The sequence below is a fragment of the Leuciscus leuciscus genome (genome assembly GCF_965113295.1).
Source record: "Leuciscus leuciscus genome assembly, chromosome: 2".
Taxonomy (NCBI): domain Eukaryota; kingdom Metazoa; phylum Chordata; class Actinopteri; order Cypriniformes; family Leuciscidae; genus Leuciscus; species Leuciscus leuciscus.
In genome coordinates, this window is record NC_138726.1 from 41,877,404 (window position 1) to 41,894,002 (window position 16,599).

Here is a 16,599-nt window from a genome sequence, read left to right on the forward strand (position 1 = left end):
ATTGCGCCACCACCCCCCTTTAAGCATTCTTGCTCAATTTGTAATTTGTCTAGTGATAAAAAAAGTTATTTTACCCCATCCTATGGCCAAGAAAATGACATTGATGAGGCTCAGCAGCACGTTTTTTAATTTTTTTATAATTCATGGAATATATATATATATATATATATATATATATATATATATATATATATATATATATATATATATATACATATACATATACATATATAAAAAAAAATTCACTGATTACATAAATTATTTATGATTTATTTTTAATAAATAATATCATGCCGGGGCAATTTGACTCCCTTTTTTCATATGGTTAAATCCCATACAATTACAAATTTCCAGCATCACAGAGAAAAACTTGTCTTTCTCTTTCTCACTGTATAGGCCTACTCTCTGTTTTTGATGTACAGTTGTAAATCATCTGCTCAGTTTTAGAGGATCTAGCCTCAAGCAGTCATGGATTGTGTGGTCAGTCACCTGGAATGTGTTACAGAAGTGTTGACCCAAAAAAAGCTCAAACAGGGGTGAGCCCACAACAGCATTCCACACATTCTATGGAGAACACCTATCCTGCCCTAAAAACTCAAAATTCCTCACTATCACCCTTTTGAACACCCTATCACCCTCTATCATGAAATATGTGGCTTTCAAAACAATAATGACAACCTTGTAGGAATTTCTGCTGATCCTTATCTCTATAAAATGTACTTTGAATCCCAGACCATTAGACCATTTTAGTTTGTGTCTCAAAGTGCCTAAATGCTGCTCTCTATGGATCAAAGTGTTGTATTACAGCATGGTCCTGTCAGGGTTTTTGTTTTTCTTATGTTACCATGCATTGGGTCAGGCTGTGCAGGCAGCTTCATGGTCTTTCTATACCACAATTCTGAAATGATGACTAGTATGAATTTAACACAGGAAATAATGTTATTTCTCAATAATCAAACATTCAAATTTAGGAATATTTAGGTGCAGATGCCTGGTTTAGACTTAGAGAACAGCTATATGACCCCTTATGCAATTTTGATAACTGTTTTGCAGGAAACAGGTACATCTATGACTTCACCTTCCTAAACTTGGAATAACTTTAAGATGACTTTGTTTAATATGACTGTCAAAAATTGTGTAGCCAGTAAAAAAACAACAACAAAAAACAACAACAACATAAGGAGTATGTTTGTAAAATGATGATGTGATTTTATGACAACTTTAAATAATTCTCCAGTCAGAATTGTACTCAAATGAATGTCCAACCCTATTGTAAGTAGTCATTCTCTTACTTTATGGCATCGATATTTTAGAATAAAAAGGTAAAATTTTAAATGTGTCTGAAAATGTACAGACTAAACCCCTCGATTAATGTTTTTATTTTTCAAACTTGACCGAAAAGGTTCTTACATCCATTCACCCGTAGATGGGGCTGTTGCTCTCATCTTTTTCTTGAATAAGGAAGCACCAACTGTTATTTCCATTACAATGAACTTAATTGTGGGGGAGAATTAATTTAATTAAAGGTGTGGATTTGTTATTTGTCATTCAAAGCCCCACACAGATTATTTTCATTGTAGCATTCATGTGGCTTGTGTGTGTGTGTGTGTGTGTGTGTGTGTGTGGGGGGGGGGGGGGGGGGGAGCTAAACAAAACATACAAACAAAACAAAACAAAACAAAACAGTGGAGCAGAAAAGAACAGGGCAAGGCACAGAGACATTACCTACATATAGCTAAACATGAGAAAATGTTTCATTATCAGGTAAAACTATAACTTACATTTGACTTTATTACCTGATAATGAAATTAAATGTGTGAGAAGCTGTTCATTAGTAGTTTTTCGTGCATTGTTTGCCAGCGTTCTGCATACCCTAATGAATTTTTATCTTACAATAGGAATAGTTATTCATGCATTTGTTAATCGGATGATTAATTATTAAGTTTTGTGCCTAAATTATATTTTGTCATTGAACATCTGTGCATGCAATATGGATACCAAGTCTGAAGTCTGGTTTACAGACAACAACAGCTTACAGTGTCTTTCAGTGTAACTTTCAGTATATGTGCAGGTTTGAGATCTTAGACAACATGTTTGGGGTTAAACGATTTAGCACAAAGACAAAAAGCCTCTATGTGCTCAAACATCATAAGATCAACTTCCAACCAGATTCCCAGAGGACCACGTGGACCAATCTGTCTGAAGAGCCTGGAAACTTCCCTAAGGAAAACCACAGCCATGGGACAAAGGGGTTTTGATGGATGCATGTGAGGTGGGAAAATGCCATCACAGTTAGGCTACAGTCAGGCCGCCGACCCTCCATCTTTATTTCAGCTAACAAATTAACTATATATGCAGGCTATATCAAAGTATTTCCTATTAATTCAGTCAGAAAATGGAAATAGTTAATGATTAGCCTACATGTTTTCATATTTCAGAATACATTTACATTTAGGTCAATTGAATAATATGAATGTCCCACAGAGACAAATTAAAGTAAACAGTAATTGTATATCTTGCTAATCTTCTTTAGGCGTCTCTCATTTGGTATACAAATGAACATTAGCCACCAGTACACTTTCACTTTGCAAACATTGTTCTACAATCAACTAGCCGGCCTGTTTATAATGTAATCGCGCGACCCCACCAGATGCAGACAGTGTGAGTGGATCACCGAATGAGTCGATCTTGGTGTAAACGCCTGTCACACAAGGAGGGAAGTAACCTTATCAAATGCGTATTGTGGCATTTTAGCGTGTTGTCTGCGACAGTGTCGCTGTCGTTCTCGACTCACCATGGTGTTTGAGTCTTTAGTCAGTGATCTCTTGAACAGGTTTATTGGAGATTATGTGGAAAACCTGGACAAGTCACAGCTTAAGATTGGCATATGGGGAGGTAAGCGTGCATTCGTCAAACAGCTCGTCAACAACGAACGCTCGTCTTTTCCTCTGGTTTGTTTTCTGTTGCAAAACGTCCTATTCCGATATGTAGTGCAAGCTAGGTGTACATGTACTGCAGTGTCCATTAATGTCATTAATGTTTGATTGGTTTCTGTTCTGTAAGAATTGGCAGTCTGTCAAATTGTTTGGACGGAGGAGATGAAAACAACCATTATTTATACGGTTTACTTATATCATTTATAGAGTTTCCGCCCTATTATGTAGTATGTATCACAGTCATAAACATTATTTAAGCCTGTTAATTTCACATGTATGTATACTCGCGCGCGCGTCAAACACACACACACACACACACACACACACACACACACACACACACACACACACACACACGCACACGCACACACACACACACGTACAATTGTCTTATAGATAAGACACAGAAAATGGTTTGAAGTGCACCTTCATAGATAATAATTAATACGTCTAAACGTAAATCATTTTCCGAAAAACTTTTGTTCTTTTCATTTTGAATGGGCTGCTTTACACTTACTCTGCAAAATTCATACTGAGTGGAATTCAGTATTCAATTCAGAGTGTTACATTGTAGGAACACATTCAAAATATCTTGGAAAAGTTAAATTCCAAATATCTATTTGGAAAAACCTTGAGCACTACATTTCACTACAGATACACATCAATGGCTCTATGACCCAAATCACTCCTATCATTACAATACTAATGATTCCACTTTAGAGTTTTAGCATGTACACTTTTGTACATTATGTACACAATTTACTGTACAAGTATATACAAGTATATGTTAAAATAATAATAACAATAATGACCTAATTTTATTTATTTATCCAAATTTTCAAATATTGCAGCTGTGGTTCAAGTGTAACATTTGCTATAATCAATCAAATCAATGTGCAATAATTATTCAAAATAAGAATTAATTAGAAATATTATTGGTGGGGCGAGGTCATGGAAACATGACCCTCTCAATTCCTATAACATTCCCATCTGTGCTTAATCTTTCTTTTTGTGGACAATGTATTGTGAATGGACTGTAGGTTTTGTGCAAATATGTGTGTTCGTTCAGTTGAGTTAATCTTTTAGTATATGCTTTGAAAGGAGTCATATATCAAATTTTTGTCATTCTGCTGTGTTATTATAGTCGCGTTACTGGATGTGTCACTGCCGGAACGACTTCAACTAGATTCTTTCAGTTACATGTATATCTTCTATTTAAAAATAAATAAAAATCACCTGGCAATTTTTTATCAATTTCATTACTGGATCTTCCGGAAGAGTTCTCTCTGGTGATGTATGCAGGATTTCTCCAACCATTTAGTCTGCTTAAACTGCCGCCCCTGCAAGCCGACGTTCATCTGCCACAGTTTTTGAGTGCAAAAAATTAAACCAACAACCAATGCATAGAAGAGTCCCCGCCCTACGTTTTTTACTTTTCCGATAATCCGTTAGAATCTGATTTACGCCCCAATATGGAAATAGTAGAAGTATATCTGTTGTTACTTTCATTTTATTGCAAGTTTAAAATTGTCAGCTGTTGTTAAAATGAGAGAAGGAGAGGAGGGAACCGTTTTACTATGTTAAATAGTCAGCTTTCATAGGTGTGAGAGACTCCACAGGGGACTGTGGAGGAGACTCCACAATCCTTGGCCAGATCAGGATGGATGCCCTGTTATTTTGTCTGCATGCCGTTTGATAAGGTGACATCTTTATCCCAGCACCAGATAGGCTGCTCTGGTTGACATTTATTTCTTTTCTGTGATGCCAGTTCAATTATCGTCAATGTCAAAAGTGGCCAATCATATCTGGATTCATTTATTTATGTGTTTCGTGGTAGTGTTTCTTATCTTTGACACTGGCAGAATGACGAGGTTCTGGTATTTCGGTGGATGGATATACTGTATTGTTCCATAAAAGTCAAATTGCATTGTCAAAAATGTAACACAGGCCACATAATACAAATACAGTCTGCAATACACATGCCATTGAATACCTAAATATATAAAATGTACAATAAGTAATTTTTCTCTTTTTATTTTAATTTTAGGAAATGTGGTGTTGGAAAATCTGAGGGTGAAAGAAAATGCTTTGGTAAGTTTGTATTCTCGACAATGTTAACCTCATTCACCAAGTTTAATTACTTGTTAGATATAATTTTAATGTAAATTTATATGTTATTTATTAACAATGTCATGTCTCAAAACTTAAAGGATATAGTAAAAAACATGAAAGAACCATATTTATCTTGATAAGAGAGAGCGTGTTTGTGTATGTAACACTGTGGTCACCTCTTAAGCGCCTGTGGCTTCTGCTGAATCAAGAGTGTTAACACAATGAGATTTGCTGATGTTTCCACAACTAAATTATAATAACTAGAGTTTTTATTTGTATATGTGCACAAAATGGTGTTTTAATATTGTTTGCTTGAAATATGCATTCAAACCCATTTGCCCATTGTATCTTTGTTCTTTAGAGCGAGTTTGATGTCCCTTTTAAAGTGAAGGCTGGTCAGATTGGTGAGTATCCAACTTTTTCTTTATTAGGGATATTGTGCTGTAGCATGTGTTTTGTTATGAAAAAAGTATGAAATTTGTACTTCCTAATATTCTGCCTTATGTGTTGACAACCTGTAACCAAGGAGATTGAAGTAGAAAAAAAGTTTCAGTGTTCGGTATGATGAATTGCACTTCCCATATTGTGCTACTCAAGATTGAACTTTGCAATAAAAGTCAAATAAAAGTGAACGTTTAAAGTTTGTGGTCTGCTTTCACAGTTTTTTTTCTTCAACAGATTTGTCTGTTGAGTTGAATCAGTTTTAACAGATAGGCTACTTCTAATTCAGCAAACATTGCAGCACAGATGCCTTGCCAATAAGAAGGAGCTTGTTAAAACAGTCATCAGTTCATGTTATCACATGATCCTGTCAGATGACTTTAAACATCTGCTGGACAGTGTGCCTAGATGTCAAGTTGTAAAAAGTAATTGGTTAACAAGGACGACATGCTAGTCTGAGAATTTAAGTGAAATTCTCTGCATATTTACTACATTTAAGAAAATCTTAAATAAAAAGAGCTGCTTTTATTCTGCTTATTATATATCCTTGATCAAAAGATTTCTAGACATATGTCACCCAATAATCCAACAACTTACATATTTACATTTTTCGAGAAGGAATGATGTTGTTCCACAATGTTCAACTGCTCTTGTTATTTTTAACTGACTCTGATTCTGCCTAATAACCATGTTTATATTGTTTAATATGTGTCATAAGGCCCGTTTACATCTGCTCACTTCACGTCACGTGTTTTTACTGATCGGATAGCTATCTGATTTGTAAAAATTTCACCCTTTACACTTGGCCACATAAATGTGTCTCTGCAAAACAAATATAAATCTGATCTTCGATCCCTACGCTATTTGCAAAAGCAACAGATATGAGCTGCTACTGCATTTTATTTATCATCAGCCAATTTGAAGATCAAAGACTGCAATAGGAGAAAGAGCAGCATCAGCACTGGTACTTTTAATGAAGATGATTGTGTGTTGAGTCTGTGACGCCTTACTTTCACTTTAATTTGTGTCAGTTTGTGCGTTGGCTTGCTGAAGAGATACTTAGCTACTCATCTGCGGTGATGCGTTTTGCAGTAGCCCTTGTCATATCTGACTAACATGTCATATAGCCTATATTATAACATGCTCTCACATGTAAATTTTTTAATGTTTTTGGAGGAGTAAAATTTACATACAGTATGTGGTTTCAACACCTAGATGCATTTACACTTGTCCAGTTTTGTTTGAAATGCGTCTCAAACCACATCCTGAGTCATGAAGTGGCTTGAGTGATCGGATTTAAATCCATCTTGAAGGCGTTTCAGAGGGGATTTACTCCTGGTCTTTTCATGATCGGATAGCTAGGTGACAAGGTGTAAACAGGCCCTTACTTTTAACTGAGACATTGAATTGAAAATGTCTGCTCTTTAGGTAAACTGACTCTGAAGATCCCTTGGAAAAACCTTTACAATGAAGCAGTGGTGGCCACATTAGATGGACTGTACCTTCTGGTGGTTCCTGGTGCAAGTAAGTGCTTATAGTTTTTTGTTTTACTTAAAATGTTCTTAATGCAACACATCTCTTAAAGTGGAAGTTTAAATGTTCTATATATCTAGGCTGAAGCATCATGCTGTTTATTTCATGGCACTTTACTGCAGTCATTTGCATAATTCTTTCTTTTCTTGTTATAACATCTCCTCTTAAGAATAATTGCATGATTTATTTATAACCTAGATGGTTTCCTGCCTTTTAACAGAGGGTGTATACAGTTACTGAATTCGGAACCACATACTAGTATAATGCTCTTACTACTTTTACAATATCTTTCTATTATAGAAGTAGTTTTCTAGTTTATGGTTCTGAATTCACCAAGCGTCTTGCATTATACACTACTTTTCACTGCACAAAGAAACTTAAATTATTAGTGAAGATTGTATTAATGAAAACTAGACACTAGACACAAAATACTGTATACTTATACTTTTGATATTTGCAATGAAATCATTTGGGGTGTTATGCATTGACAATGAACAATGCCTAAAAACTCAGTAACTCTTGAACCATTTTATTATCTAAGACTCATTTAAAAACTGTGGATGTTTTTTTTATGCCTAGTAAAGCAGCAGTTACAAACATACTGAATAACTGAATTTCTTTGATACAGTATATCTTCTATTTCTACTGAGCTGCTTCAACTGACATTGTCTTTTACATGTTACAGCTGAGTCTAAGTTATTTTCCTCACCTTACAATGGTAAGCCAGGTGTAGAAGGTGGGTAGCAGGGTGGTGGTTTGGGACCCGGACCAATAAGCTGCTCTTGAGTGTATCTGACTCTCTGATTATTGTGGCAAACTTTATTTTTTTACCTGCGGTTACAATGTCTAATCATATAAATACAAGTGTTTGTTTTGGTGAGCCTTTGATAGCATGTATTGAAAGTCTCTTAATCAAGTGTTCAAAAATTTTACCGTCCCCCCCCATATTTCTTTTGTGTCTGCTTTATCTTATAAACCGATCAATTGTGTGTAATGCATGTAAGTAAAACGCAGTAATCAAATTCTTTTTAAAGCATGAAAGTCTATCTCTGTCTCTGGGAATGAAGACAGTCAAGTTCTAAATGCTAATCAAACGTTGTTGGTTTTTTAAGATATACACAAGCTTTTCTCTTTGGGAGTATATGTTTAAGCTACATACTCTAAACAACATTGTGGAAAGATGTGCTGTGAAGTTTGATCGCTTCACAATGAGATAACAGAATGAATACACTATCTCTCTAATGGACTGAATTGCCTCAGGAACTCCTCAAACCCTTTTGGTCTCTCTAGAACAAAAATGAGCTATGGCATTTACATTTTTTTATCTGCCATTTTCTAGGGCTACTTTGCAATTGTTTCTGTCATTACTCTAATGAAGAAGGATAAACAGTGTCAGCATGTACAAGCTATTTGTTTCTCATCGATTCGTCTAAAACCAGTCTTTCCTGATAGAGCTTTACGAGTGGTTGCCAAAGTAGAGAATAGAGCCGCAATATAAATCTTAAGTCTGCTTGAATGAGCAGCATTGGACTTCAGCTACTTATGAGTCACAGTGCAAAGAGAGAGAGGTGGTCATTGTAAATTACTTTTCTGTTATTACATGGTTGACCGCTCACAGTGTGTGAATCTATACTTGTTTTTTTCCACGTGTACATCTGTGCGTATCTGAAGACAGACAATGTTAAGTGGCAGTTGTAAAAACTGTTTAGTAATAAATGAAAGACTTCTGAGGTGTGAATGATATTAATATTGTCTGTGATGTTCGTTTGCCTCTAACTGTGTGTGTTGTGTGTTTGAAGCGATTAAGTATGATGCAGTTAAAGAAGAGCGTTACCTTCAGGAGGCCAAACAGAAGGAGCTTCAGCGCATTGAGGAGACCCTTCAGCTGGTCGCTCGCAGAGGTGAGAAACCACTTGTCTGTTTGTTTACACCGGATGTAATAATTTCTTGATCTTGTGCATAGTAAATTTTTGCTAGCTCTCTTCTTATGGTCTCTGTGCAATTTATACACAAGTGTTGGACGTATAACTTTATTAACGGATGTTCATCAATTAATTTACCCCCATCCATCCATTCATGGTCTTCAGTCTATTCAGTCTTTTTCAATCTCATTCATCATTCATTCATTCATCCATTTATTTAAGGTTGCTCAATAAATCTTAATTGCTTCTGGCTGTTTTGAGGTTTATATCATCATCTAGCACCAACTTAAAGGGATAGCAGTAGTATATGATATTATATACTGTTATATTATTATATGTGTTAAAATGGCGAATATATCAGATGTAAGTAGTCTACCGTTTGGTGCAGGTGAGGACACATTTGAGCTGCACGCACTGCAGTCTGAGCTGGAAGCTGTTGAGAAACAGATCCACAACCTTTTATTGAGACAGGCCGAGCTGAGAGACCGGTGTTTGGCTCTTGAAACATCACGTGCCGATGCACACAAATCAGTGTTTAACGTTACTAACCCGCTGACTCCGACCACGTCTACTCCGTGCGTTCCTCAGCATCGGTCGCAATCAGCCATGGTCTCGTTCACTCCGGCTCCAACACGCCACCACGAAGCCTGGGTGGTTCTGCAGCGGAAGACGCGAGTCAGGTTTAGACCAAGACTTTCTCCGACCCTCCCGGTTTTCGAGTTATCCACACAAAACCGCTTCTCCCCTCTACGCGAAACAGAACACGATGCTGTGATCATCGGCGATTCCATCGTTCGGCACGTACACGCTACTTTAGGTAAAAGTAAGGTGCAAAGTCACTGCTTTCCTGGTGCTCGTGTTTCTGAAATCGCTGCTCACGTTCCCGAGATCCTGAACGGTGACGAGCGCGTCGGAACTGTGGTCCTGCACGCGGGAGTGAACGACATCAGGCTGCGCCAGACGGAGATTCTGAAGAAAGACTTCAGGAATCTATTCGATACGGTACGCAGCACATCGCCTGAAACAACGATCATTGTGTCAGGACCGCTTCCCACGTACCGACTAGGGCATGAAAAGTTCAGCAGATTATTTGCGCTAAATGAATGGTTAATGTCATGGTGCAATGAGCAGAAACTGCTCTTTGTAAATAATTGGAATCTGTTTTGGGAGCGTCCTAGGCTTTTCTGTGCTGATGGCTTACACCCAAGCAGATTCGGAGCGGCTCTTCTGTCAGATAACATCTCCAAAATGTTAAATACCCTTTGACTAGTAACCAAAAGTCCAAATCATAGTCTCTGCTGCACCAATTCAACTGATATAAATACTAGTGTAGAACATTGCATAGAAACCGTGTCTATTCCTCGTTTAGTGAGATCAAATAATAAATCTAATGCAGGATCTAGGAAAAATCTAATTGTTATTAAAACAGAAAATGTTGCTATTAGTAAACAAAAACTATTTCTAAAGCTAGGTCTTCTAAACATTAGATCACTCACACCGAAGGCAGTTATTGTAAATGAAATAGTCACAGATAATAGCTTCGATGTACTTTGCCTTACTGAAACCTGGCTTAAACCAAATGATTATTTCGGTATTAATGAGTCTACTCCTCCTGGATACTGTTATAAGCATGAGCCCCGTCTGATTGGTCGTGGCGGAGGTGTTGCAACCATTTATAAAGATATTCTAAATGTTACTCAGAAAACGGGTTATAAGTTTATTTCATTTGAAGTACTTGTACTAAATGTTACGCTCTTAGATGTTAGAAAAACATCCCTATTATCTCTAGCCTTGGCTACCGTATATAGACCGCCAGGGCCTTACGCTGATTTCCTAAAAGAGTTTGCAGATTTTCTCTCAGACCTATTAGTCAATGTCCATAAAGCATTAATTGTTGGAGATTTTAACATACACGTAGATAATCCAAATGATGCGTTAGGAGCTGCGTTTACAGATTTATTAAATTCATTTGGGGTCAAGCAAAACGTCACCGGACCAACTCATCGTCTTAATCATACACTCGATTTAATTATATCACATGGAACCTGTTACGAACTGCTCCGAGACACGAAGGTTGAGGATCCAAATGCAGTTTATTTAAAGTGTTATTCAGAATTGCAGTCAAAATCCAGGCAAAGGTCATACACAGGCAGGCAATCCAACAAACCGACAAATCCAGAGGGTGAGGCAAAAACAGGAAAACCAGGACACGGGCAGAGATCAAGAACCAGGAATAACGACAACAAAGGAAATGCTCAGAAATGCAGTGGAATAACATACAAGACTTCGCAGGGAATAATGAGGTGAACCAGGCTTATATAGGGTGAACTAAACAATATAATGAGACACAGGTGAATGTGATAATCAGGGATGATGAGTCCGGGCAGTGAATTATGGGAAATGTAGTTGTGAGTGAATCATGATAGTCTGGTGTGGAGTGCCCTCTGGTGGCTTTCAAGGGCACTCCAGTTGGTGACCGTTACATAGCCCCCCCTCAAAGGAGCGGCTTCCAGACGCTCTAAACTTGTCCAGGAGGGAGGTGGAGCGGAGGCGGACCCGGGGGCGGGATGGTGGGCCAGGCCCGTGGAGCGGATAACGACCTGGAGACTGCGGCAAGACGGGAGGCCAGGGCGGATCAGGCTGTGCAGGTGACCAGGGCGGATCAGGCTGTGCAGGCGACCAGGGCGGATCAGGCTGTGCAGGCGACCATGGCTCAGGAACAGGAACCGGCTCAGGAACAGAAACAGACACCGGCTCAGGAACAGACACCGGCTCAGGAACAGACACCGGCTCAGGAACAGACACCGGCTCAGGAGCAGGAACAGACACCGGCTCAGGAGCAGGAACAGACACCGGCTCAGGAACAGGAACAGACACCGGCTCAGGAACAGGAACAGACACAGGCTCAGAGGATGCGATGGCCATCTTGTCCGAAGACACAGGCGTGGAGTCGGCCATCTTGTCCGAAGACACAGGCGTGGAGTCGGCCATCTTGTCCGAAGACACAGGCGTGGAGTCGGCCATCTTGTCCGAAGACACAGGCGTGGAGTCGGCCATCTTGTCCGAAGACACAGGCGTGGAGTCGGCCATCTTGTCCGAAGACACAGGCGTGGAGTCGGCCATCTTGTCCGAAGACACAGGCGTGGATTCGGCCATCTTGTCCGAAGACACAGGCGTAGAAAGAGGAAGAGGAACAGATTCAGTCTCGGCGGGACGAGACTCTTGACGGGCGGACGTGACGTGAAGCTCAGTCTCTGGATCGGCTGACGTGACGTGAAGCTCAGTCTCTGGATCGGCAGAAGTGACGTGAAGCTCAGTCTCTGGATCGGCAGAAGTGACGTGAAGCTCAGTCTCAGGACCGGCAGAAGTGACGTGAAGCTCAGTCTCTGGATCAGGATCAGCACGCTCTGAGCTTGACGGGACCAGCGGCGGCAAGGGCTTTGAGTTGGGTAGGACCAGTGGCGAAGAGGACTCTGAACTGGACGGAACCAGCGGCAAAGAGGGCTCTGAGCTGGGCAGGACCAGCGGCGAAGAGGGCTTTGAACTGGACAGGACCAGCGATGAAGAGGGCTCTGTGCTGGACGGGACCAAACAAACAGATGAACTAGAAGAACTAACTACCACTATGAGCACCATTCTCTCTAGAACATTGGATGTGGTTGCACCTATTAAATTAAAAAAGGTCAGAGAGAAAAATAAAGCACCATGGTATAACAATACTACGCATGTTTTAAAGAGAGAAACCCGTATTTTAGAGCGTAAATGGAAACAAACTAATTTAGAGGTCTTTAGAATCGCGTGGAAAGACAGTATGTCACGTTATAAAAAGGCCCTAAAAGCGGCCAGGGCTGAGCACCTCCGCAAACTAATAGAAAACAACCAAAATAATCCAAGGTTTTTATTTAACACCGTGGCTAAACTAACAAATAAACAGACGTCACCCGAACAAAATATCCCGTTACAGTTCAGTAGTAATGATTTCATGAACTTCTTCACTGAGAAAATAGAAAGCATCAGAACCACAATTGTAAACGTTCAATCTTCAATCGCGCCTTATAATTCAGCTTCAATTATCACCCCGCAAGAACAATTACAGTGCTTTTCAACTATAGAACAAAAAGAGTTAAATAAACTTATCACTTCATCTAAAACAACAACATGTTTATTAGATCCTATACCAACTAAACTACTGAAAGAAGTGTTACCTGTAGTGGAAGAGCCTCTCCTCAATATTATTAACTCGTCTTTATCTCTAGGTCATGTTCCAAGAACATTTAAACTGGCAGTTATAAAACCTCTCATTAAGAAACCACAATTAGATCATAATAATCTAGCAAATTATAGACCCATTTCAAATCTTCCATTTATGTCTAAAATATTAGAAAAAGTGGTGTCCGCTCAACTGGGCTCTTTCTTGCAACAAAATGATATCTATGAAAAGTTTCAGTCTGGATTCAGACCGCATCATAGCACTGAAACTGCGCTCGTTAAAATCACAAATGATTTACTTTTAGCTTCTGACCAAGGCTGTATCTCAATACTAGTTTTACTTGATCTTAGTGCTGCGTTCGATACTATAGATCACACAATACTCTTAGATCGACTACAAAATTATACTGGTGTTCAAGGAAAAGCACTAAGCTGGTTCAAATCATACCTATCTGACCGCTACCATTTTGTCTATTTAAATGGAGAAAAATCGATCATAACTCCAGTAAACTATGGAGTGCCGCAGGGATCTGTGTTAGGCCCTCTGTTATTTTCAATATATATGATGCCACTTGGAAATATTATAAGGAAACATGGAATTAGTTTCCATTGTTATGCTGATGACACTCAAATATATATTTCATCAAGGCCGGATGAAAACGCTAAATTTTCCAAATTGACAGAGTGTGTTAAAGATATAAAAGATTGGATGACGCGTAATTTTCTTTTATTAAATCCAGACAAGACAGAGGTAATACTTATCGGTTCAAAAAACCGCCCACAAAACCTCGCACAATACAACTTTAACATCATAGGATGTCCTGTTACTTTATCCGCTACAGTAAAAGACCTGGGTGTTATACTCGATTGCAACCTGTCTTTTGAAAATCATATTTCATATGTTACAAAAACAGCCTTTTTCCACCTTAGAAACATTGCTAAGCTACGTAATATGCTATCAGTTTCTGATGCAGAAAAGTTAGTTCATGCATTCATGACCTCGAGACTGGATTACTGTAATGCCTTATTAGCTGGTTGTCCTGCATCCTCAATAAACAAGCTACAGTTAGTCCAAAATGCCGCCGCTAGAGTTCTTACGAGATCAAGAAAATATGATCATATAACACCGATTTTATCATCACTGCATTGGTTACCTATAAAGTTCCGTATTAATTACAAGGTATTGCTACTGACTTATAAAGCCCTAAACGGCTTAGCTCCAGTCTATTTAACGGATCTTCTATCGCCCTATAATCCATCGCGCTCTTTAAGATCACTAAATTCAAGGCTTTTGGTCATACCTAGGATATTCAGAACCACCAAAGGAGGGAGAGCATTTTCACATTTGGCTCCAAAACTCTGGAATAGTCTTCCTGATACTGTTCGTTGCTCAGACTCGCTCTCCCAGTTTAAAACTAGATTAAAGTCGCATCTCTTCAGCCAGGCATTCATATAATCCCACAGTTCAAACTACAATCCGGCCTCTAGCTCATAAATGCCAGAGTAGAACTGGCCCCCGACTGAGCCTGGATTCTCCCAAGGTTTTTTTTCTCCATTAGGTCACCTGATGGAGTTTTAGGACACTATTAGGTCACTTGGAGTTTTTCGGTTCCTTGCCACTGTTGCCTTTGGCTTGCTCAGTTGGGGATATTTTGGGGATATTTAATTTAATTTTATCAATCAATAAATTCCTCTTGAAACAAACTTTGTTGTATTATTTAAATTTAATACTGTGAAGCTGCTTTGATACAATCTGTATTGTGAAAAGCGCTATACAAATAAACTTGACTTGACTTGACTAGTATATGGCAAACCTTTAAGATTGCTTTCTCTTTAAGATCACATGTAGAGGGAGTTGTTGTGTGTATAACATTATCAAAGCTGTAGGTGTCTGTGCATAACAATGTTTATTTATAAAAAAAACAAAACAACATCAACAGTTATTAATTGTTCTGAAATGTGCTTAAACTCTCTTATAGTTTTTTCTGGGACTGTCTAACCAGCACCCAGGGGTCCCTATTATTAGCACTTATTTTTCCTAATTCAAACTATATGTTCTTTTTTATAGCAGATTTCTAAATAAATATTTATCCATCTTTCATATTGAACATTAAAATGTTATGATGTCTAAATAAAAGTATTTACACTACCGTTCAAAAGTTTGGGGTCAGTAAGATTTTATTAGATTTTTTTTTTCAAAGAAATGAATACTCTGCATGAAACGGAAGCCTTTTCTTCGCTATTGTGACATATTTTCGACTGAAACAGCTTCTCCAATGACATCGTTGTGATTTGCTATTGGAGTGATCATGTGAGTGACGGGTTGTCCAGCCCTCGTCATCAGAGAAGAGATGATGCTGCTAGAGGGAGAAGTTATTTTGATTAAAGAATATGAGGGCACTTGTTTTTAAAAAACAATGATGTGCACACTGTACAGATAAATTATTTATAATAATTTCTGCAGTATTACAGGAAAAGTAATTCATGGTGACTTTAAGCAGCACAACTGTTTTAAAATATCATCTTGCTATCACAGTAATAAATTACATTTTAAAATACAGTATATTAAAATAGAAAACAATTATTTTACATAGTTATAATATTTTACAATATACATTTTTTACTGTATTTTGACCAAATAAATGCAGCCTTGGTGAGATAAGAAACTTTTGAAGTTATGTTTTGATAGTGTATTTTAAGGTTTTTTGTTTTTTATATAGATTTATAATATTGTCCATTTATCTGTGAGTGGCCATAGTATGATAGAATATCAATAGAGTTTCAATATCGGTGCATCCTTACATTCATTGAATCACATCAACCCTTCAATCAATTCACACCAAACATCCATCCATTCATTCATGTACCAATCTGTCCGTCTGTACATTCAGATCTCTAATCTTAACAGCTGTGTGTGTTTGCTTTGTGCTGCATCTGATGGACCGCAGGCTCTCAGACTGGAGAGTTTGTGTTTGATCTGGAGAATTATGTGTATAAGAATCCACCACGGGGTACGTACAGACCCATTCTTATAGCAGGCCAATCAGACACCCGTCTTCTATTCAAAGAGACTTTAAAAAAAAAAAAAAATTTTAAGAGTGTTTACTGAGGGTGTACATGTGTAGACATCCTTTTTTTTCCTTCTCACTGCTTGGTGTGCTTTTGTGCATTTGAATGCAAGTGTGTGTTTATTGCAAGGGTGAGTGTTTATTGCTGCACTATGATTCTTTTCTACCTCACCAACTTTTCTCTCTCCCCCAATGCTGCGCTCTAAGACAAAGGACGTAAGCTTAAAAAGCATAAAAAACCCTTTAGGAGATCTAAAAAGTATGAACATAAAGCAGGTGGGTGGCCCAAAGCGACTGTGATCGACTCATCGTGGCAAATATGAGCAAACTTTATTCTGTTTGTTGAATTAAATATGTTTACATAAGTGTTGGATTAAG

General features: G+C 38.2%; 1 protein-coding gene across 8 annotated transcripts in view; it reads left to right on the forward strand.

The window, feature by feature from the left end:
- The first annotated feature begins 2,664 nt into the window (after positions 1-2,664).
- Positions 2,665-16,599, forward strand: part of vps13c (vacuolar protein sorting 13 homolog C) — a 55,261-nt gene continuing 41,326 nt past the window's right edge. For 6 of the 8 annotated variants that reach the window (XM_082162617.1, XM_082162619.1, XM_082162621.1 and 3 more), the window contains exons 1-6: positions 2,665-2,895; positions 4,984-5,027; positions 5,410-5,452; positions 6,918-7,013; positions 7,708-7,740; positions 8,822-8,923. In XM_082162617.1, coding sequence (XP_082018743.1) covers positions 2,796-2,895; positions 4,984-5,027; positions 5,410-5,452; positions 6,918-7,013; positions 7,708-7,740; positions 8,822-8,923 — 418 coding nt within the window. In that variant the 5' untranslated portion in view covers positions 2,665-2,795. The remainder of the gene's footprint in view (positions 2,896-4,983; positions 5,028-5,409; positions 5,453-6,917; positions 7,014-7,707; positions 7,741-8,821; positions 8,924-16,599) is intronic. The other 2 variants (XM_082162620.1, XM_082162624.1) reach the window with 1 other exon arrangement.